This window comes from Natrix helvetica (assembly GCF_964273705.1).
Source record: "Natrix helvetica genome assembly, chromosome: 3".
In the NCBI taxonomy this organism is placed as follows: Eukaryota; Metazoa; Chordata; class Lepidosauria; order Squamata; family Natricidae; genus Natrix; species Natrix helvetica.
In genome coordinates, this window is record NC_138549.1 from 116,334,908 (window position 1) to 116,357,966 (window position 23,059).

General features: G+C 41.1%; 1 protein-coding gene across 1 annotated transcript in view; it reads left to right on the forward strand.

Annotated features, from left to right (window-relative positions):
* The first annotated feature begins 2,802 nt into the window (after positions 1 to 2,802).
* Positions 2,803 to 23,059, forward strand: part of PTCH2 (patched 2) — a 62,099-nt gene continuing 41,842 nt past the window's right edge. The window contains exons 1-2 of the mRNA XM_081949623.1: positions 2,803 to 3,271; positions 4,555 to 4,747. Coding sequence (XP_081805749.1) covers positions 3,131 to 3,271; positions 4,555 to 4,747 — 334 coding nt within the window. The 5' untranslated portion in view covers positions 2,803 to 3,130. The remainder of the gene's footprint in view (positions 3,272 to 4,554; positions 4,748 to 23,059) is intronic.

The window sequence follows — 23,059 nt, forward strand, 5'->3', positions numbered from 1 at the left end:
GACCAGTTTATCCAAAATCATCAATAAGTCTCAAGTATGTGAGTGAACTTGAACCCAGGTATCCCTTATTTTAACCCTATACCACATCCCAGGAGAGAATTTTATTCTGTAATTGTCCTGTCTGGGGGAGGGAGGCAGTCCAGACTAAACCATCTTCTACTTGCACCCCTTTTCCAGCAAAAAATAGGTAATGTCTTTTTATCAGTAGCTTAAGACTGTTCATATAGAAGTTTCCCCCACCTGGATTTTTTGTTTTACTCACTTGCTTCCGAATTAGCAGGAAGCCTTCTTTTGGTCTTTTATTCCACATCTGATTCATTCATATCCTGTCTTAATATTGGGACATTATTTTTCTGTAAGTTTCAGTTACTCTTTGTTTCTTTTAGATAAGTTAGCTTGTGGGAGGGTGACAGGGTCACTGCATTAGGCAGCTTGCATTTTGTCAAACTGTTTTGATTCTATAGGAAAATTGTCGGAATGGGGAAGTAAAAGATGACATAAGGCTCCTCCCTGTTTCTTTTTTGTTGATAAATGACCTGGTTGTGTTTTATCAGTGATGAGAAGGAAGCAGGAAGGCTTCCCTCCTGCTAGAGCCAGTCAAGCAAATAGCCCCATGACTGAAAGAGGAGGAGGAGGAGGAGGAGGGAGAGCTGGTATGCCAAGGCCTCCAAGCAAGTCTTCTCTCTTCAGATGTGCTGAAGAATGCTGCCCCATTCCCCATCTTAAAAGAAGAAGTCACATGCCAGTTCAGTCAGTTTTCCTACATGGAATTGGAATAGAATGGGAGGCAGAATTCGGGGATCCCCTGGGGCTACTTCTGAATGTGGTTTTATGTTATGAAGAACGGTTGCAGGATCTAGGTATGTCTAGCTTAAGAGAAAGAAGGACTAGGGGAGACATGATAGCAGTGTTCCAATATCTCAGGGGTTGCCACAAAGAAGAGGGAGTCAAGCTATTCTCCAAGGCACCTGAGGACAGAACAAGAAGCAATGGGTGGAAACTAATCAAGGAGAGAAGCAACTTAGAACTGAGGAGAAACTTCCTGACAGTTAGAACAATTAATCAGTGGAACAGTTTGCCTCCAGAAGTTGTGAATGCCCCAACACTGGAAGTCTTTAAGAAGATGTTGGATAGCCATTTGTCTGGAACGGTATAGGGTTTCCTGCCTAGGCAGGGGGTTGGACTAGAAGACCTCCAAGGTCCCTTCCAACTCTACTATTGTATTGTATTGTATTGTCTGCCGGTTATGTGGTTTTGCTTGAAGAGCAATATATCTACAACTATAAGCAGGGCTCCTGCTTATCTAGAGGCATCAGTCTAGACCAGGGGTCAGCAAACCACGGCTGTAGAGCCGCATGTGGCTCTTTTATCCCTCTGCTGCGGCTCCCTGTCACTCAAAATACGTATCATAATTGCCAATGTGCAACACCCGCCGGCATGTGATTTATTGAGCTTTTCAACCCCGGTAGGCCAACCATGGATAAATCCAAGAAAAGAAAAGTTTCAGAAGAAAACAGAAAGTTTAATTCAACTATGTATACTAGTTTTGTGGCCGCTCAGGAAATAGTCAGGCATGGAAAGGGTTTTCTTTTCTTTTCTGTGGGAAACAGGTCCAAATGGCTCTTTGAATATTTAAGATTGATGACCCTCGGCCTAGACAATTTGAAGCCTGGCTTTTCTCTCCTCCGACCATCATCAGATTTTATTTCTATTTTGTAGACTTCACTTCCATTGGAGGATTGGTCAAAATGAGTGGTCAGCAATCCTTGGCCTGTGAAGATGGGATATTTCTTCACATTTCCAGAACAGAGTCATTTTCCTTACTCAATACGCCAGAAACTTGGTCATTGGCATCCCGTTTGATTTTGGAAAGGTCAACATTTGCGGGAAAGAGACAAAAGTAATAAGATAGTTGTTGAATGCATTGGGTTAATGAGTGTCTGTATTTTCCCTTTAAAAAATTAGGGATAACAATCTCATACATGCAGAATGACTTTAAGGTTCTAAGGGACAGATGAGGGACTCAACTTCCTTTGGAAATTTCATATCCATCCCTGTTGACTCGCTCCTTCTCTGGGCCCATAGGATTTACAGAAAACAGTTTTCTCTGTAGGGAAATAACAGTACTCTATACATGATTAAATCTTTCCTTTTGCTTATGATACTGCATAACTCCTGATGTAAGCATAGGACATTTTGCGCTGTATTTTGTCATTTAAATCATTCCCTCCAGTCACCACTCTATTCTTTCTCTTGTATGTCCTGTTGGCATTAATTCCAATTTGGATCCACCTATTACTTTTCCTGAAATCCATCAATCAAGCTCCCCTTTCCTAAAACTAAAAGTTTTATTCCTTGATTTTTTTCCCTTTCCTGCTCCAGAGTTCCTCGCCTCCCCCTCCCCCCCCGCAAGTTTGCAGCTGTCTCGATGTATCCGAACGTCCGCTTGCAATTACAAATAAAGGAGATCGTTTGGATTGGGGTGGGGTGGGGGGAGCTGGGAAGGGACAACGGGCAGTATTTGAAAATCTGTGGAGCAGAATTCCTGTGTGGAAGGCAAGGCTCCCTCCTCCCTCCTCCCTCCCTCCCTCTGCCCTCATTGATTTGAGGCGGGGAGGAGGGAGGCGGGGGAGGCGCTGCCTGGGTGGTCTCTTCTCTCTCCACTTTGGTGAGCTGTTGCTTAGCAGCTAATAATAGGAGATGTTTGCGGAGTAATTTGCCTCTTCCTCGGCCAATGGGAACTGGAGCACTTTCCCATCAAACCAAACCTTCCTCCCCCCTTTCCTCTTTTCAGGATCTCGAAGGAGGCTGTTTGTTCCAAATGTTGGTGGGACGGGTTCCGAGGCGCACAGCACCGCCGGGCACCCGAGCGCCTCTCCTCTCGCTCCCGGAGGCTGTGTGAGTGCTTTGCTCCCCCGTCTCCCGCCGCGCGTCGAAGGGCCACGCTGTGCGGCGCCTAAGGCGCCTGGGGTGCGCCCGGATGGCCCCGGATTCGCCCCCATAATGTTCGCATGGGATCCCCGCAGAAGTCATTCTGAAGCCTCGGACCCCGCACTTTTCTCTCGTGGATTACCGCTCTTGGGAAGCCGCCGGAGCTCCCTCGCTTCTCGTCCTCGTTCGACCCCGCACCATGGCTTCGGGTCAGCCGGTCCCCGGGAGCTGGGGCTTCTTTGGAGAGCTCCCGTCGTCTTACGCGGCCGCTGCCAACTCCGATCTCCTTCGGAGACCCAGCTATTGCCACGCAGCCTTTGCCCTCAAGCAGATCTCCAAGGTAAGGAAGCGGGACGCGGCGCTTTTCCCACGGATGGGGAGGAGACGAGTGGGTAAAACTTTGGGGGTTCCTTCTCTTCAGGAGCAGTTTTGCAAAGGCGAAAGCAGCCCTCTTGGACGCGGGCGTGGGGGCTGCGTGGTGGTGGATCCTCCAGGAGTCCCCCGGCTTGTTTTGGGGTGGGAGATGAAAGGAGGGGGCCGGCTCTCGCATGCGTGCTCCAGAGACAGTCTGCTCTGGGGTCTCAGAAGCTTGTTTATGGGAAGAGGGGAGACGAGGCAGAGTCGTCCTAGGGGGGACTGTTCCTATATGGGGAGCCAGGAAAGGCCTACTCCCGAAAATATGCTTGAGAGGATGGGAAGGGGATTGGAACAGGAGGACCCAGCCGCTTGAGTGTGAGGAGGAGAAGGAGGATGGATTTTCCCTAGTCATGTGGAAAGAGAAGTCTACCATGGTCAGAGCTTCTGAAGGAAACACCGGGGAGAACCAAGGGAGCTAACGAGAGAAGGGTGGAAGAGGATGAGGGATTGAGGCAAGACAAAAAGATGCAGCTGATAAATGGGGAGAAAAAGCTTACACCTCTTTTTCTCCCCTCTTTCCCTGGAAAGTATCTGGGAGTTAAGTTGACCAGATCCTTGACCTTCTAGCTGCAATGAGGCTACAGACACCAAACAAGGAGCTTCAGTTAAGAGCTGTGTTCAGGAGAAAGAGAAGGTGAGATTCCTTCTCTAAGCCATTATCTGGGTGGGACAACCCCACCAAGTCTTAACTGTAAACTTTACAGTGACTTCTCTCTCTCTCTCTCTCTCTCTTTTTGCATAGTAGCTACTCAAAGTATAAGTGTAGATCTACCCATATCTAGAAGCATCAGTCACTAGTACAGCAGCCTTTCTAAAATTTTGCATCCTTCAGGTGTGTTAGACTATAAAGCCATCATTTTCAACCAACACAACCTTAAATACAGTGTGTGAAGGTTATGGAGTACAGTCCAACGCATCTGGAACTGCACAAGGCAAAGGAAGGCTGAACAAACTCAAACTCATATCTTCAAACTAGAAGGGAAGAATCAGCAAGGAGATGAATAAGTTACTAGCAAATAGATTCAATTGAGGCCCTAACAGATGACTATAGGGAACACCTATGGCCCCAAATCTGTGAGTAGGATTTCACAGGAATGCTTTACTTAAAGATAGTAAATCTTCCTGAACCCCAGTGCTAGCTAATCCTCAAACAGGATGTTCCATGTAAGGAAATCATTTTGGCTAACTTTCAATTTCTCTCCCCAGGGTAAGGCTGTTGGCCAGAAAGCCCCACTGTGGCTGCGGGCCCAGTTCCAGGCTCTGTTGTTTACACTGGGCTGCTGGATCCAGCGTCATTGTGGCAAAGTGCTTTTTGTGGGGCTGCTGGTCTTTGGGGCACTGGCAGTAGGGCTGCGAGTAGCCTCCATCGAGACTGACATTGAACAGCTCTGGGTAGAAGGTAAGTTTCTTCCTGGTTGATGTGATTGCTAGGAGGACTACATGTAGCATGGAGTTTGTTAGGAGTGAGATAAAAGTTGTCTTAACACATTGGAAGAAAATTTAGTTTTGGTACCAGACAGCTCATATATATTGGAGCACAAAAATGAAAAGGAATTGTGTTCTGGTGTAGTATGTATGTAAACTAGTAAAAACATTGCGTCAATATTTTTTACTTTTTTATAGAACAAAATAATGTTAGGACATTTCTTTGCATTACAATAGATAAACATTGATAGGAGATGTTGTAAAAGTATGGAATACAGGTTTTCTGTGTTTTATGGCGGTTATGTAGGCAACTTCAAATTAAACAAATAAATATGGGTTTTACTTCAGTATTGTTTGTTTTGTCACTTAAGACTGTTCCAGAGATTGTGTGGATAAAAGGTATCCAGCAGGTATCTGTTTTGAAGGTTTTAGTAACGAGATGCAACATATTGGGAACAGTTTCTGAAGTTTTGGGAAACCACAGATTTTGATGTTTACTTACTTGTTTACTTATTTATTTATTGCATTTTACTTTCTCTTTGAGAAACTTCCAAGTTGCTAGTCTGGCATATGAAGTATTATGCAGAGGCACACCTATATGGTTTAAGCAAAAGAGTTTTTGTTAGCCTTCAGGCCATTTTCTCATAAGAATGAAATTGTGGTTATTCTCTAGATTGACCTTGTGCCTAGGCCAGGAAATTTCTCTTTAATCTCTGGTTTGTTCAGTAACATTTAAATTAATCTGTTTTTTAAAAAGCCTTATGACTTAAAGTCACAAGTTTTAGGAAGCATATCTTACCCACAATCCATAGATTTATTAACTTTTTTTAAAAAAAGAGAGACAGTTTGACTCCTGTGCCAGATTTGTTCATAAGAATGTATGTTTGTGTATAAACCTTTCATTGCTGTTCTGCATGTGTGTTCCAGTGTACATTGTCTCATTGTAAGTGTGTGCAATCCAGATTTCTGTCAGTGAAAATGCATTCTTCCATATATATGTATAGAGGATTGTGTGTTGTTAGTATGATTTATTGGGTTAGGGATTTTCTTTCTTTCACTGTGATATGTATTTGTGTTGGGGGGTATGCACTAAGGGAGACTCATTGTGCACATGTTGTGCACTGACAATAAACGTTGAATTGAATTGAATTAAAATTCAAGTATATTTAGACCAATAGTCTCCCCTCAGTTATGGTTTTTCTTGCCACCAATTCCTGATGGGTTCATTACATTATTGATATTCAAACACTGAATTATCTTTTTGAGGGTGATACTGAAGGAGTGAATAATTGCAGCCTGCAACCAAGCTGTCAGTTGCACTTTGGTTTGGATCTCACTCTCTGGCAACTGAAAATGAATTCAGGTTAAATGCAGTCAGCCCAAAACAATGGCATCATCCAGGAATACATCTTAATTTGATTTTAAAAAGGATGTTTTTAGGAACTCCAGCATGCTAATTCTTTTTAAATTGCTGCTATTTCATCCTGTTTTTTCCCTTCCATCCACTCTCTTGCAATCTTCTCCCTTCCAACTCTAGGTTGTGCTGAATTTTCACACCCTGGGACTTATTTATTTATTTATACTTTTTTTTTTTTTTTTGCAAGCAGCCTGGGAGCTTTCCAAGAGCAGATGTTTCTGTGTGATGACTGTCAGCGATCTTTGGCGTTCCACACCTCCTCCCCCTGCACAACCCAAACTCCCTGTGTGGTCCTAAACTACTCTTGGATTTTGTTCAACAATAAAGGCAACTTTACTCTTCCACCCTCCCACTCCCTTTTAAATAAAACCACACTCACATGAATGCCAGTAAAGTTTACCCACCTGTTTCACACTCTGAAAGGGGATTGGAAAGAAAAGAAAATATCTCAACCTTAGCCTTTTCCCCTCCCCTATTTCTTGCCTCTGTGTGATAGAGTCTCATGGCAAAAAGGAGATCCATCAAAAATCTGCAGCTGTTTAAACATTTAAAGATGGGAAATACCCGTTTTTTTGTAATCAACACATCTTAGTCCAAATCAAGAACCTCCCCTGAGAACATACAGAACTAGGTTTGTCCTTACTGTTTGGCCACTGACAGTTTGCTCAGTTTTTATGATAGGATTCTTCTTTGGTGCCTGTCCCAATGTGGAGTTGCTGCTTGCAGGATCCTGGGCTCAGCTTTGAGGGCTGCTAAGAATAACAACCTATGCACAGTCTTAAAATAAATTCTCACTGATGCCATTTTGAATGTACTTCTCAACACCATAGGTTGTGTATTACAGCAAATGATTGTGCTTGTACTTCAGTGAAATGCAATGTTTATCAGTTGACTAGCATTTGCCAGCCACTGTTTTGAGGTATATTGTTGTGGATAGCTATGTGCTGGGAAATGTGGATACAAAAAGTTGGCATACGGATGGAAGTAAGAGAAGATTTCACCTATATATCTCCTTTCCTGCTGTTCCTCCATCTTTTATTCTATAAATATGGTTATAAATCCTTTTGGTAGTTAAAACACAGTTGTTTTCCCCTTGGAAATAAGTACTCATGTGAAAGTGCATATTTGAATTCTGCATTCTTTTCTGTAGTTATTGTGGGTCTCTTGGACATAAGTTGGTTATCAACATACTGATTTCTAAATTTTCCAATGTTACCAGTTCACTGCCTCCAAACTGTTTACTTATAGTGCTGTACACAGAATACAAAGCAGGCAAATGTACTTGGGTTCATGACTGAATTTGACATATGCTTCATCCTTTGTCATCTTTGGTTTGGTTTGAGAAAAGCCCTAAATAGGCATATCTTGGATAGTGAGAGGAAAACGTTTTCTGCATTTCAGAGATTGGCAAGGCTGAAACCAAAAATAGATAGAGTTGAAAGTGGGTGTGTTCCTCTCTCGCTTTTTTTTTTAATGCAACTCTCTTTTCTCGTTTTCTTGCCTTATCCGCCTCTTCTTTCCTCATATAGAGGTAATTCTTAAGGGAAGAAGAAATAATTCATGCCAGACATCAGAACTAGTTGGTGTGTGGTGGTGATCGTGTTTTCTTTTCTGTACTTTGGATTTTTCCCTCTCTTCCTTAAACCTCCAGATTGTACTCTGGGCTCATCCACATATTGAAAGTAGCCTGTGGATCTCACAGCACAGATTGTTAGCCCTGATCTAGGGAGAGGCTTTTTTTTATCCTACTGTAGTATAATTCTTTTTGCCGGTTTATATCAATGGCAACTTCTCAGAATTTATTTCATCAGTACATACAGGTAGTCCTCGACTTACGATACAATTGCACTAAACATTTCTGTTGCTAAGTGAGACCATTGCTAAATGAGGTGTGCCCCATTTTACGACCTTTCTTGCCATAGTTATGAAGTGAATCACTGCAGTTGTTCAATTAGTAAGACAGTTGTTAAGTGAATCTTCCTTCCCCATTGCCTTTGCTTGTTTTAAGATTATAAATGTAACCCTACAACTATCATAAGTATGAGTCAGTTACCAAATGTCTGAATTTTGATCATGTGACTGTGGGGATGCTACAGTGGTCATAAGTGTGAAAAATGGTCATAAGTCACCTTTTTCAGTGCCATTGTAACTTTGAATGGTCACTGAGTGAATTGTTATAGGTTGAGGTTTACCTGTATATTACAATGGATATGGGAATCATCCTTCAAACGTAACTTCTGCCCAAAACATTGGTTCTGAAAGCACAAAATGTTCAGTCCATAGCAGGGGTGTCAAACTGGCAGCCTACGGGCTGGATGTGACACGCGCAGGCCACGCCCACCCCAGCTCCACAAATGGGAAAAACGTCATGGGACAGCAACATGACGCAGCAAGTTTGACACCTGTGGTCTATAGTGTCTATGAGAATGATGGCAGAGACTAAATAAAGAACTTGGAATATAGCTCTTGTAGCGATCAACATCACATCTGATGTTCTTCTAGTCATCAAAATAATCATGGCTGCCTCCTGTTCTTGCATACTGTTCCTCTTTAGATTCCTTCCACCTAATTATTCATTATGCAATGTTGTTATAAATTATCCTTCCTTAGCGTGTTCCTATTCAGAGTGCAACTCCTGTCATTCTTAACCATGATTCCTAACACGCAAGAAGAATAACAGATTGGAAAAGATTTGGTGTAGACACAAGTGTAGATAAGACCTGCCATCTACACCTGGATTTGGTGCTTTTGGTTTGTATAGTGTAGATATGATTTTCCTAACCTAAAAGCACTAAGGCCCTCATCTTGAGGGCATTATTTCTTTATTTCAGAACTGAATGATGTGAAGGGATAACAATTGATTGGGAATGGTAGCGGGAAAACATCTATTTAAAACATTTCTGCAAGCCATGCCTTTTGGTCTATAAGAATGTTTGAGACAAAGCAACTACCAAATTAAATTGATATTCTTGATATTCTTGAATGGTTTAAAAGATTTTGAGGTTGTTAAATCTTTTGTGGTTTATTCTGGAAAAAGCTCAAACCATTATTTGTTTTTAATAAAATAACTTTTTCTAGTGCTGATATATCTTAAATGACTCAGAGACAGAAGGCATTAATGATATCCTGGGTGGATTTTTTTCCATGGAGCCAAGGATACATTAAGTTCATACTTCTTTTAGGTGGACATTTTTCTCCTCAAGTTTTGAGCACAAATGATTTTGACTAATTTTATGCACTGAAATGTGATTTTAGCAGTGAAAGGTCAAGCTTTTTCCTCATAGCTTAGGAGGTTGAACTTTCTTCCTCAACTCAATTTTTACTGAAATGTCATTTTTGGATGTTTTCTATGCATAAAAAACCCTCAGAATATTTTCCAAAGAACTACTGACAATTAAGATACTGTAAATATATTCCATGAGCAACATTTAGGACTGGCATCTTATCATTAGAAATGTGATAAAACAATAGTATTGGCACTTGCAAATATTCTGGAATAAGAAACATGAGTGTATATCTATCCCACAAACTAGCATTTTAAATTTGAATCTTTATTTTTTTCCCAATCTCTTGCATCTTTCTATGTATGATCGGTGGGTGGGTGATTAATATAGCCTGATAATAACATCCAGATTAGAAAGAAAAACTGGCATGGAATTGAAATCATAAATAATATGCTTTTATTTAATACGAACTGATGAATGAGTTTCCAGAGGATTTCTCAAGTTTATATATTGTACTCTGTCATATATTACAGGTATTTATTACAGTGAGTAATCCTAAATACTTGAACCTGCACACTTTCCTGAAAGCTCATGGCATTCCCCTCCCCCCCCCCCCCCCCCCCGGCCTGGATTTTAGGTTATTTTTTTTCTTGTCACATGGTCTAGGCAGCTTTATAAGGCTCCACTAAGAATCAACAGACGGGAATACCATAGTAGTATCTTCACTCATAAGTAAACCAAGGCTTATTTAACATAAATGAAAAAATCCAGGTGATAATCTTTGTCTGGCTTGTATTAGTTTAAACTACATGTGGGAGCTTGCAGAAGTGCTCCTCTGTTTTCCAAACACTCTTCTAGATTAAAAAAAGCTTGCATATCCGAAAGAATGCTCTAAATCATTCTTTTCCTTGAAATGTTCATTTTCTGTTTGTAGGATTTGTTTGTGTGTATGGAAGATTATGTGAATCCTGATCTGTGGCATGAAGGGTATAGTCCAGAAACACATTTACCATCATTTGGTGAGAACTAAGCTTAAAAAGTTGGGTTTTTTTAGCCAATTCCCCATGCTAATTACTGTAGTAGCATTCTAACAGCTAAAATATTTTATTTTCTAGTTAAGACCTATAGAATTCCAGACAGTTCACTAACAATGTTTGGATTAAGCCAAAAAGGAATTTATCTTGGTTTATAAATAATAGTTTTTAAATTAGCATCTGTCTTTTGGAATTTCGGAGCAAGAAAGGAACCTCTTAATGTTCAGTGTACAAAATACTAAACATGCCTATGAGTAGTACAGATAGTGATCATCCTAAACACCAGTTTCATACTAGAGAAAAACTGATAGTGATGTCAAAGAGATTGGTTAGAAGCCCTTATAGGTTAATCTCTTTGATGGCACTTGCCTGTTGGCGTAGTTATATCCATGGTAGACTGCTCAGTAGGGATTAAATCTAAAGCTTGGGGCTTGCAAGCATTATGGAGGCAAAAGGTCATGGCTGATTTATAGGCCAGGGTGACCTCAAAGAAGGCAGGTTTAATTTTTAACTAGAATGTTTTAGTGTAGCTGGCCGCAGGGTTTTTTTAAAGGTAGCTGCTACTGGATGATTATTCTGGCAGACTAAACGCTTTTATCCTGCATTCCCCAGTGTGCAAAAAATAGGAAAAAAATATGGAAGGCTTTTTGCCCATTCATATTAAGTGGACAAGAAGAGAAAAAAAAAGATGAAGAAATGCTAGTTACCCAGAGATCTGGAAAGTGCTATTGAACAAACAGATGTTTGTTGTTCTAAAATGGTGGACAAGATTCTTCTGACCTTGAATATCTTGTTTCCATATCTTGCATATGTCTGGACAGATTAAATGATAGTTGCGTTTCCTACTCCAGGAGTTACATCAGTGGTGGTGGGGGTTTTGTTTTTGTTTTGCTGTGGATCTACCTCTTAAATAGGATCATTCAATGAAGATTGATTTTCTTTTAGTAGTCAAAATCAAATGATTTAATTGACCAAGTAAATTGTAGATGAGGTGATAGCATATGTTATCCTGTAGACTGGGAGAGAAGAAATCCTAGATTCAGTTCTCACTTGGAGACATAGAAAGGGGCTAGTAATACAGGAGCAAGTTAACTGGTGTATTTGAATATAGTATGTGACTTGGGGCAGAATAAGAGGAAGAACGATTCTGAGATTTGGATATTCCTGGAATATATAAGCCTGACATGTTAACTCCATTCTGTTAATTCATTTCAGTCCTGTGATCTAACATCTCTTTATGTGATGTTCAGTGAAGAATGCTGGAACCATTTGAAAGAATTGTGTATATAGAGTGCTGAGACTGAAACAGAAGATACATATTCATTCAGAGAGAACTGATGTTTGATGGAAGCAAATTTAGCCTGACGCCTCTGCATATGGGATGAATGAAGCTATCTTTGAATTAGATCAGACCACAGGATGTTTGTGATTGGAGATGAACCCCATCAAAGTGGGCAATTTGAAGAATGTTAGATGGCCCATCTTATGTTCAATTAGGCTTTTCTACTATAGCCAGTCTTGTGAACAGATAAATAAACTGTGACTGTGGGGTCTGCATACCTCACTCATAAGAGCAAATAAACAAGCCCCCAAGGCAGCTGAATGCAGAGGCCAAGGGGCTTCAATGTATATGTGTAAGTAATATTCTTGGGTGGGCAGCAGAGGTGGGTGGCCTACTGGCTAGCTGGAGGCTCTGAATGACTTTGGTGCTGATAAGAGGGAAGAAGGAAAAATCTGAAAAGGGTAGGAGCCATGGGTGAGATGGATGACATAGGCTAAAGTATACTTCTCATAGTATTAGGCATTTGTGTTTCATAGATGCAAAGAAATTGGAAACCGAAATTGAGATAACATGATTGACCGCATGAAGTATATATAGATTTTGAATAGCCAACATGAAGTTTATTATTAAACAGCAAACTGAAATATATGCATAAAAAAGCATATCTCAAAATGCTGTGAAGCATCAGGATCCTGCAAATACCAAAGAAATTAGGTAATTCGTGGCAACAGACTACAAAGAATTATCATATATTCTTGAAATTCTATAGAAAATGCCTTGTTTACAAAAGGAAAGCCAGATTGTTAATTATTTTCTTTCTTATGTGAAAGAAGTATCCTTAAATTAGACAACCAATGTATACTCATAGATAGGCCAGCCATTCTACTGAAATGACAGCTCGCTCACAACAATGATTACATGAATTTCCTTTTGTGATGATTCAAGAAAATAAGTTACTTCCAGCATTCAATATCAGCTTTTACAGAAAGATCATTTGAGAAATTTAATTTGAGATTCACAAATCCAATTAAAGTACATGCATGGAGAATGAAATAGTTTATTTATTTAATAAAGTTATATGATCACCCATCTCACATATGTGACTCTGGGTCACAAACAATATCAAATTATATTGAACTTTGTAAATAAAAAATAAAGAATAATTTAAAAAATACTAAGGAAGAAAACATTTTCCTTGCTTGCCAATAAGATATTATTTTATACCTGCAGTACAAAGTTATATTAGTGGTATTAATCTTAGAAAAAGAATAATGCTGGCAATTAAACGGAGTGTTTAAAGATTTCAGGAAAAGCCAATTTAAAGTTCTCATGCAAAGTAATTATTTTTTGCCCATTACTAATAACAGCTCTGACAGTTACTTGAATTGATAGTTAATTCTAGAGAATGAAAGTATTTTCAGATGCACTCTAAAAACAGAAATATAATGACAAACAAGGAAATTGTCCACTATCTTCCAAATCTGTTGTTTTCTGCCTTTGCTTTGACATTTGCTCTAAGAAGCATCTTCTAACTGTGATGGCCTGCTTTGAAAGGATCTTTCTTTTCTCAGACTAGCTGAAACTTGCTAGAGTTGCCACTCAGGCTGTTTCAGTTTTCCAAAGAATTGAAGGATTGGGGGAGGAAGAAGCCTTTTGGGGGGAAGCAGCTGAACAAGAGAAAAGAAGTAGGAAGGACAAGTTAAAATAAAAATGGGCTCTCTCTCCACCTTGCTCATCTGCTTGGAAATGTGGAATCAAAATTCTAAGGCATAGGTATGAAAAAATGTTTAGCTTTTTTTTAAATGCTATTTTATTGGCAAGGGGCTAACTATAGGACAGAAAATGGAGAGAGCAAAAAGGAGAGAGGAGTGTTATTCTCTGGTTCATCCCCCACCCCACCCCGCTTGGAAAAGTGGTCTGAGTTCAAAAAATTCATTTCTTGCCTGAATGAAGGCAGCAATGTGGAAAAATTTGACCATTCAGAGGGGGATGAATGTATGTTTCAACCCCACATTAAGTCACATTAGCAGGCAGTGGAGTGCTTAATGTGGGCATTTTTCACAGGGCCAACAGAGGAGATGATTAGCATAATTAGTCCAGGCAACTCTATACATATGGAAATGCCAAATGCGTAAATGCCAACACCAGTGGAAATTTATGTCAATGCTGACAAGAGTCTTAGCAGTGAATGGCTCCCAACTGAATCTCTTTTTAGCCCTCTTTTTCGGGGGTCGGGCCTTCCCCATATCTTTGGCCAAGGCTCCTTCAGGCCATTCCTCTCCCCGCTCGCCCCCTCCACACTGGGAACCTGAGCCCTTTGCATTTCTGGTAAATAAAGACATTAATTTAGGTCTGGAATAAACAAAAGGGCAAGCTGGGCCTGGGGATTGGGGAGTAGGCCTCAAACAGGCCTTTCACTACTCTTCTTAAAGCCCGATCCCCCGCCCTCCCTGCCAAGCGCTCAGCACCCCCCCCCCTTGTTTATTTAGCAAGCAGCCTGGCGTCTCTGTCTTTGTCCCCCATTCGGTTTGTTAGAGAACAAGCACCAGGGGATGCAGCACATCTCCCCCTACTTCAAACTGTTTAGCCCCAAGCGGTTAGCTTAATAGGGTGCCCAGGCACCCTTTCTTCTCTTGATGGAGGCAACCAAGGAACAGGATCCTGGCTGGATGTGTTTTGACAGCAGTAGGCAGCTAGCGGCCGGCCGGCCGGCCTTTCAGAGCAGCCAGGACAGGTAAAAATGGCTCTTTTAGCCTGCCCCCAGCGAGACTTCCTCCTGAGCAGCATGGCTCCTTTCATAGCCGCCTTAATCCAGCTAATCCGCCCCTCAACACTTTGAAGGTGGCCCATGGCATGTGCATGCTGCTTGCTCTGTGCAGGGGACGCTGCAAAAAAAAAAATCAGATTCAGCTGCTACCGCTGTGTGTGTGTGTGTGTGTGTGTGTGTGTGTGTGTGTGTGTTGCCCCTCCACTATCCTGCTTTCTGTTTCAGGTCAGCCAAGAAATCAGATCCCCACATGGAACTGGAGGGGACACAGCTGTCCCCTTGGTCTCCATTATTGGCTGCATTATTCAGTTAATTGCTGATAGGAGTAATCATGGATTAAACCAAACATAAACTGTCCATGCTGGGGCCTTATTTTCAACCTGGCTCAAGTCCAAGTCCATCTAGACTGGTTTTCTACTTCTTATAAGGCAGCTTCTAATTGTTTATTGAGGAGTTTCCTAGTACTGCAGTGACCAGATAATGGGGTAATTTTGCCTGCATAAAGGCTTCAACCAGACTTAGGCAGTGCAAAATATTCTTCAATCCTTTAAGAAAGAAGTTGACAAGTTTCATAATAATTAAAGTCTGTAAACCAAAATAAATCTTACAGGATTGTAGTGAAGACAAAATATGATATAATATTTCCTAAAAATTGTCATTTGACACATTCTTGTATTAGGCAACAAGTTTATACTACCTAGCAATGATATCTAATATTAAGACTAATATTTTTAGCTTAGTCACATATAAAGCAAAAAAAAAAAAAAGATTCATCATGGATACCACTACTCACAGGGACGTGCGGTCAGGGGAGGCAGGGGAGGCAGAGCCGCACCTCTCCTTATGAAATAATATATAATATATAATAATATATAATAATAAATTATAATATATATTTCCTCGCATCCCTTTTACACGATTCCCGCTAAGCTCCGGTAAGGAGAAGAGCTTTTGGGGAGTGAAGAGGAAGAGGAGGGAGGAGAAGGAGGTGCGCGCGCGGGGCGGTGCCAGCTGGGCAACCGGCGGAGGCAGGAGGGTTCTCGTCGTTCCCCAGTCGCTTTCGTGGCTTTGTCATCAAGACGAAGTCCGGGAGCGCCAACAACATTTCTGCCTCCGCTGGACGTCTTGATGATGTCGCTGCACGCAGCTCCCGGGACGGACGGAGGTAGCCAGAGTGGCGCCGAGGCAGTCCGGCAGGCGGGCGAGCGAACGAGGATCAGGCTGTCTGATCCTCCATCGCTCGCTCGCTTGCTCTTTCGTCCGCCCGGACCGCCTCGGTGCCGCTCTGGAGATCCGGCCCCGCCCAGCCGCTGCGGCGACGTCATCAAGACGAAGTGGCTTGGAGGCGAAGTGCTTTTCAGTGTTTTTCTGTGCGTCTGGCTGCTGTTGGGGACTACGGAACGCGAGCCGGCGGAGCACGCTCAGGAAGGCGGGGAATGGAATCACGTGTGCTGGAGACTGAGGCAGCCTCTGCCTCCAGCACACGTGGTCCCATTCCCCGCCTTCCTGATGACGTCACCAGCCTCACCAGCGATAAACCTCACCGCACGTCACTGACTACTCATAATATTTAATCCTAAAGCATTTCCTTCAGTGATATTTCTTTTTAATTATTACTTTTCGTTCTTCCCAGCCCAACCCAGCAATAGAAGTACATTATGAAAACGGAGCTTAGGTTTGTGTATGTCTGTCCATCAACTAGATAACTCTCAAAATGCAACAGAACAAAACCAAATTTGGTATGGCAGCAGAAGTCAGCAGAAAAAGATTTAGCTCTATAATGGGCCGCATTTAGTCAGGGGTTGTGAAGGAGAAAAAATCCCCAGGGAGAAGCATTTGGGCAGTAGCTTGGCATATTATATGCATTCCTCCCTTCAAACTACAGAATCCTTCCTCCTTATCATATAACCCAGGATGGAGTATATGTGGAGCCAGTGGCGTAGCGTGGGGGGTGCAGGGAGGGCCGGCCGCACTGGGCGCAACATCTGGGGGGGGCGCGCTCGCACTCGCAGCTCTCTGCCCCTGCCTGGCTCACTCACTCTCTCTCACTGCAGTGCTGGCTGTGCGAATCCGATTCGAACCGCCGGGTCGCCGCCCACTGTGGAGGGGGTGGGGTGCCAGCAGTGGCGTAGCGTGGGGGGTGCAGGGGGGGCCGGCCGCATTGAAAGGGGGCACGCTGGTCATTCTGCATTGAAAGGGGGCACGCTGGTCTTTCTGCATTGAAAGGGGGCATATAATAGCATGGCCCATGCTAGGTTACTACATTTGTAGATTTGTATTCATAGACCTGCTGAAAATGTGGAGAATGTGTAATGCATGTTCGCACTCAATAAAGTGTTTGAAAATAAACTTGTATTTAGATGCATTTACTTTAATTACATCAGTATTTTCATAACAAACAATACATGTGCTTAGGAGGTAAGGGTTTCTTTAACTAATCTAGTGGAAGAGACTCGAGTGCTAAAATCCACGGGTTAGGGGGCGCAAATTACTTGCCTTGCCCCGGGTGCTGACAACCCACGCTACGCCACTGTGTGGAGCAACTTTCATAGCGCACACTTGCACATCATAACACAGGCAAATGCACACAGTGGCAATACATATATAAGCCTCCTTCAGGAAACCAAACTATCCATTCATAGAGGAGCACCACATATGGACTTACTCCCTTAAACTGTCGCATCCCACAAGAAGATGCCACACATATGCACACACCTTATTTAATATTTGGGAGAAAGCAGATGTATATACTCATGGACAAAATAAGTTGCTACATAAGGGAGAACAAAATACATGTGTTTCCTATGCTGCTGGTAAAGGATTTGAAAAGAATTCCAGAAACTATGTTCTGCATGCTTTTCCTATTTTTGTAAATTTAAAGCATTTGCTTTATTTCTCTTCTAAATAAGAAGGGAAACCAGTAAGATCATGTGCTTTTAAAAATGATCTGTTAGGATCTTGCAGTGTATAACAATGCATACAGATACAATGCAAACATTTGTGCAGAGTTATGGTTATAATATCAAAAACCTTTTCAGATCCCAAAATATTAAACTCCAAAATATGCAATTTTTAAAAATGTACAAGGTGTTTGAATGGTAAAAAGTAAGCAAGCTAGCTAAAGCCAGGAATAAAGAGCAAAAAAGAATATGTTGGTTGCAGATACTTGAGGACCAAATGTAGGGAAGCCAATTTTAGCCTAAGGGGAAAAAAAGCAGTATTCCCTGATTTTGCATTTTTCTATGTTTACCCAAGTTAAACTTTCACAAACTTTTAATGAGAGTGCACTTGGGCTTTGGCAAAGCCTTTATAAATATGAGAAATTAATTTACTTTGTCTTCAAAATACAAGTTATCTTGTTTACACACTCTGTTTAATATTTTTCTTTTATTTATATTGTGAACTCTTTGTTATTCTGGTCAGTTATTTTTTAAAAACATTTATATAGCAGCCCATCATGTAACAAACTCTGGGTGGCTCACAACCAAAAAAATAAAGCACCATCTCTTTACAATTAAAAATATTACAGTAAAGCCATAAGACCTGGCACCATAGCTGAATTATTCAATGCAGCTCACAACAAGTTCATCTCAACCTATTCCAGCATTTAAAGGAAAAATCCAGGTCTTGAGTGCTTTTTGGGAAGTTAAAAAGGGTGGGGACCTGCCAAACATCAGGGGGAAAGGTGTTCCATAGGCCAAGGATTGCCATGGAAAAGCCATGTTCCCTAGGTCCCATAAGATGGCATCATTTTAGGAGTGGACTAGGAGCATGTGCATGTGACAGGAGCATGTGGTAGAACAGGGAGATGTCCTTAGAGGGAGACCGTCCCATAAAGATCATGTCTTATTTATTTATTTATTTTATTTATTATTCGTATTTATAGACCGCCCCTTCTCCCGAAAGGGACTCGGGGCGGTGTACAGTCACTAAAATGCGTTATAAAATACATACATAAAACAGTTAAATAATTAAATACGTAGGTGGAGGAGGTTGCAAGACTGTATATAGAATAATAAATATAGTACATTAAAAGCTTATTAAAACCCCAAACCCAATTAAAATGAATAAATCCCCGGGAGGTAAAACTAAGAAAGTGCCAGGCCAGCTGATTGAAATAGGTGAGTCTTTAACTTTTGCCGGAAGGAACGGAGGTCGGTGGTAGTTCGAATGTCTGGGGGGAGGTCATTCCAGAGGGTTGGGCCCATCACAGAGAAGGATCTACTCCTAGGTGTCGCCCGCTGGCATTGCCTAGCAGACGGCACCAGGAGGAGCCCCTCTCTGTGTGAGCGGATAGGTCGCAGGGACGTGTGTGGTAGGATGCGATCCTGCAGATACCTAGGTCCTATGCCATGGAGCGCTTTAAAGATGGTAATCAATACCTTGAAACGCACCCGAAAGGCCACAGGTAGCCAGTGCAGCTCGCGCAGGAGAGGTGTTACGTGGGAGTAACGAGTACTTCCTATAATAACCCGCGCGGCTGCGTTCTGAACTAGCTGCAGTCTCCGGATGCGTCCCAAGGGAAGCCCCATGTAGAGGGCATTGCAGTAGTCCAGGCGAGACGTCACCAGCGCATGAGTGACCGTGCGCAGGGCACTCCGGTCCAGTAGGGGGCGCAATTGGCGCACCAGGCGAACCTGGTGGAACGCCCCCCTTGCCACGGCTGCCACATGGTCCTCCATTGACAGCCGGGCATCGAGGAGGACGCCCAAATTGCGCGCCCGCTCCACAGGGGACAGCTGTTCGCCCCCTATGGCCAGCGATGGGGTCAGCTGGCTGAACCGAGGCGCCGGTACCCACAGCCACTCAGTCTTGGAAGCCTGTGCTTTTCTATTCTTGCTGTGTATCTTGAAAATCAGATCTGCACAAATGTACCTCATCAAATGAAAAACAGATACTTTACCTTGTACATTCAATAACAATTCCACAGTCCCTTAGTTCCAAATAGCAACAAAAGTAGATGGCTTTTTCTGCATAGATGGTGGCTTATGTTTGTCTTGGTGAATCACTGATTATGATGGCCTCCTTTACTTAAGGTGTATCCTTTCTCATATTTTGCCCCTATGTCTCATCCATAGAAATGCAGGTAGTCTTCAACTTAGAACAGTTGATTTAATGACTGTTTGAAGTTACAATGACACTGAAAAAAGTGACATGACCATTTTTCGCATTATGACCATTGAAGCATCCCCACGGTCCTATAAGTTGCACTTGGATGCTTGACAACTGGTTCATATTTTTGATGGTTGCAGTGTCCCAGAGTCATGTGATCACCTTTTGTGTCCTTCTGACAAGCAAAGTCAATGGGAAAGCCAGATTCACTCAACAATGGCGTTAGTAGTTTAACAACTGTGGTGATTTACTTAACAAATGTGGCAAGAAAAGCTGTAAAATGGACCAAAACTACCTTACCAAATTTTTCATTTAGCAACATACATTTTGGGCTCAATTGTGGTTGTAAGTCAAGGACTACCTGCATCTCTATATCTTGCTTTCTTGCCCAAACAGAACAAAAACAATGCTTTAAAACAATGGGAACAAAATGAAAATGACTGTGCTGGACCTATGTTAGCTTAGAATAGGCAACTGAGATAAAGAAAAAGAGGAAGATTACTATAATATCAGTAATGAACAGAGAACCCCCCCAAACAAAGATTTTTAAAAGCCAAAATGTCATATAATAAAAAACTATAATGCCACCAAAACAACGTAGGGTACCATTCCATATCTCTCTCTGGGTTCATCAAGTCATTATAGTACTTGGGATTAGATAAAGACAAAGTGTCAAGTATCAGAATTTTTATTTTTCCATGTACTTTTCCAATGTACATTTTGCATTTCGTAGAAAATTAATTTTCCTCTAATGCCACCCCCAAATTCGTAAGATGCTTTCATGTATTTACATGGCGTAGTATCTTGCAGAAAATCTAGGATCTGGTAGATTTTGGCTTTGATAGATCGGATCTCACATGGCTAGCACTACGATGGAAATGATAATTTTAATCAATCAAGTAACAGTTCATAGAGATTTAGCTAGAACAAATCTATTTCAATAAAATTATAAGGATTCTCTCTGACTTTTATGGCGATATGGTATGCTTGAGTTAATACCACATATCAATCAAATGGAATTAAATGCGCTTTACAAGTGCTTTATTTTTGTGGCTGTTTATGGTTTGTGTTATGTTTGATGGCTCCAATACCTAGAATGCTGAAAGGTTTTGTGTCCAAGGAAAAATTTTGATTTCTTTTCCACTAAATCAATGTCTTCTGAAAGCTCCATCTGGATATATGTTCCTTTAAATAGGGAAATTTGAACAAGTGGTAGTAGGGATCAGTGCTCTAGAAGATTCTGGACAAAAGGAGTAGTTTCCTCAGGATGCATACAAATATAATGTACATACAATTATAGGCAATCTCACAGAATATAGGCATTTTAGGCAACTGGCACCTGGTAACTCCAAATATTTTGTGACTGAGTATTTCCCATTCTGATGCTGAACATAATTGGACAGGATTGCTTTAGCAGAATTAAGAATTTAAAGTAGAAATGCTTTTCTCTTTAGTACACCTTTTGTTTTAAGCTCTGTAAATTGAATGATGCCAGTATTAGGAGCACTATATTTTTCAATAAAGTTGTAGTTGTCTTGAGAAAATCCTGACTTTTCACTTAAAAGTACATCAAATGCATAAAAATGTAGCTGGTTTCTCCCATTTCTCTGGCACATCTATTCATTGAGTGTGTCTAAGCAAAAATATTTCTACATGCATAGATTTATGTATAATTTTCTTAGCAGTTTTATAGAAGTGACTTTCCAAGCAACGCTGCGATTCCCAGTGATCTCCCATCTAAGTACTAAGCAAGTCTGACCATCCATAATTTTTTAAATCAATCAATGTCAATTAAGTGCTACTAGGCAAACAATTAAACCTAGCTTTTGTAGTCAATTAGTAGTTCAATGTACTGTGCCATGTGAAACTAGAATATAGAGTCAGTTGAGTAAACAGTTGCATTAATCATTGATAAAAATGATGCGTACCATATTCACATCCATGGGATAATGATCATCACCACTAAGCAATTCTCCTCCAGCCCATTCCATGAAGCAATTCTAAATTACATAATCTTAATAGTTGTCAAAATGCTTACTGGGACTTCATAAATGCAATCTTCTTATTTTGAATATGTCTTACAGTGGTTACTTGGTACTCAACGACTTTGAAACTCATTGAATTGAGTACTCAATGGATTTTGACATGAAAAAGTTGTCCTCGTACTCATTGTTTGGTATTCAATGCACAAACTAGAATTTTTTGATGCTGGCTGCCTTGTGATTCATTACATTATTCCTTATGGGAAAAATTTGTTTGGTACTCATCATTTTTAATAGTCATCACAGCTCCCAGAACCAATTAATGATGAGTACCAAGGTACCACTGTAAATGTAATGGGTTTTTAAAAAATATATTCTTGTTCTAACCCATTTAGACTTTTGTAATTCAGTAAGAAAACCCTATAATGGATAGTGAAGAGCTAGTTTATATGCAATTCCTGGCATTGGATCAATGTGTTCATTAATATTCTATTAAGCATTCTACTTGCTGTGCACTGTACTAGCTGAATCTTCTAAACTGATATTGAGGTGCTTCCTGGTTGAGCACATTACAACAAACTAATATATTGAGCATCAGTGATCATGGCTAAGGATTTTCTGTCAAGGAAGAGATGTTCTGCTGTTTCACTCAAAGCCAGAGATACTTTTTAGTTACTGAGGCTATCTGAGACTTTATGGACAAAGATATCAAATTGTGAAACTATTTAATCTAAAACTGGCAAATTGTCTAGCTCCCAAACTCAATAACATCTCGACTTAAGAATTCCATTTTATCAGAATTCAGTTTCATCATAAATTCAACTCTATGGCAGGGGTGTCAAACCCATGGCATCATGTGACGTATCACGACTTTTTTCCCCTTCGCTAAACCAGGCGTGGCCATGGCCAGCACATGACACATCCGATCCCACAGGCCGTGAGTTTGACCCCTGCTCTATGGCATATCTCCAAAGCCTCAATAGATGTTAAAATACTACAAAGCATATCAGATCCCATCTCCAGAAAATAGACCACTGTGTAGGAATTGAATCATGTTAACAAGGTACATTCCCTTCCCCAGTTGAGACAACACTAGAGTTGAGAGCATTAAGAGCATTTGTTTTTTATTACTTACAGGAATGCCTTATCCAAATCTGGAAAAATAGCCCATGCATTTTGAAATGACAATTTAAACTGAATATTTTCTAAATATGTTCAGTTTTTTTTTATCATATTAACGCACTTTGTTGGTTAAATCTGTCTATTTTGAATGTGATTTAATTCCCACATTTTACTAAACTATAATGTAATTTGTTTAGTTTTGGCTTAAGATGTGTTAATCCAACCACTTGTGACTTATTAAGAAAAAAACATGGTTTTAATAACCCAGGGCTTAGTACAACATGTGAACAAGATCTTTTTTTCTCAGCTAAACTTCCTCAAACTTGTGTTCGTTCAAGCACTACTC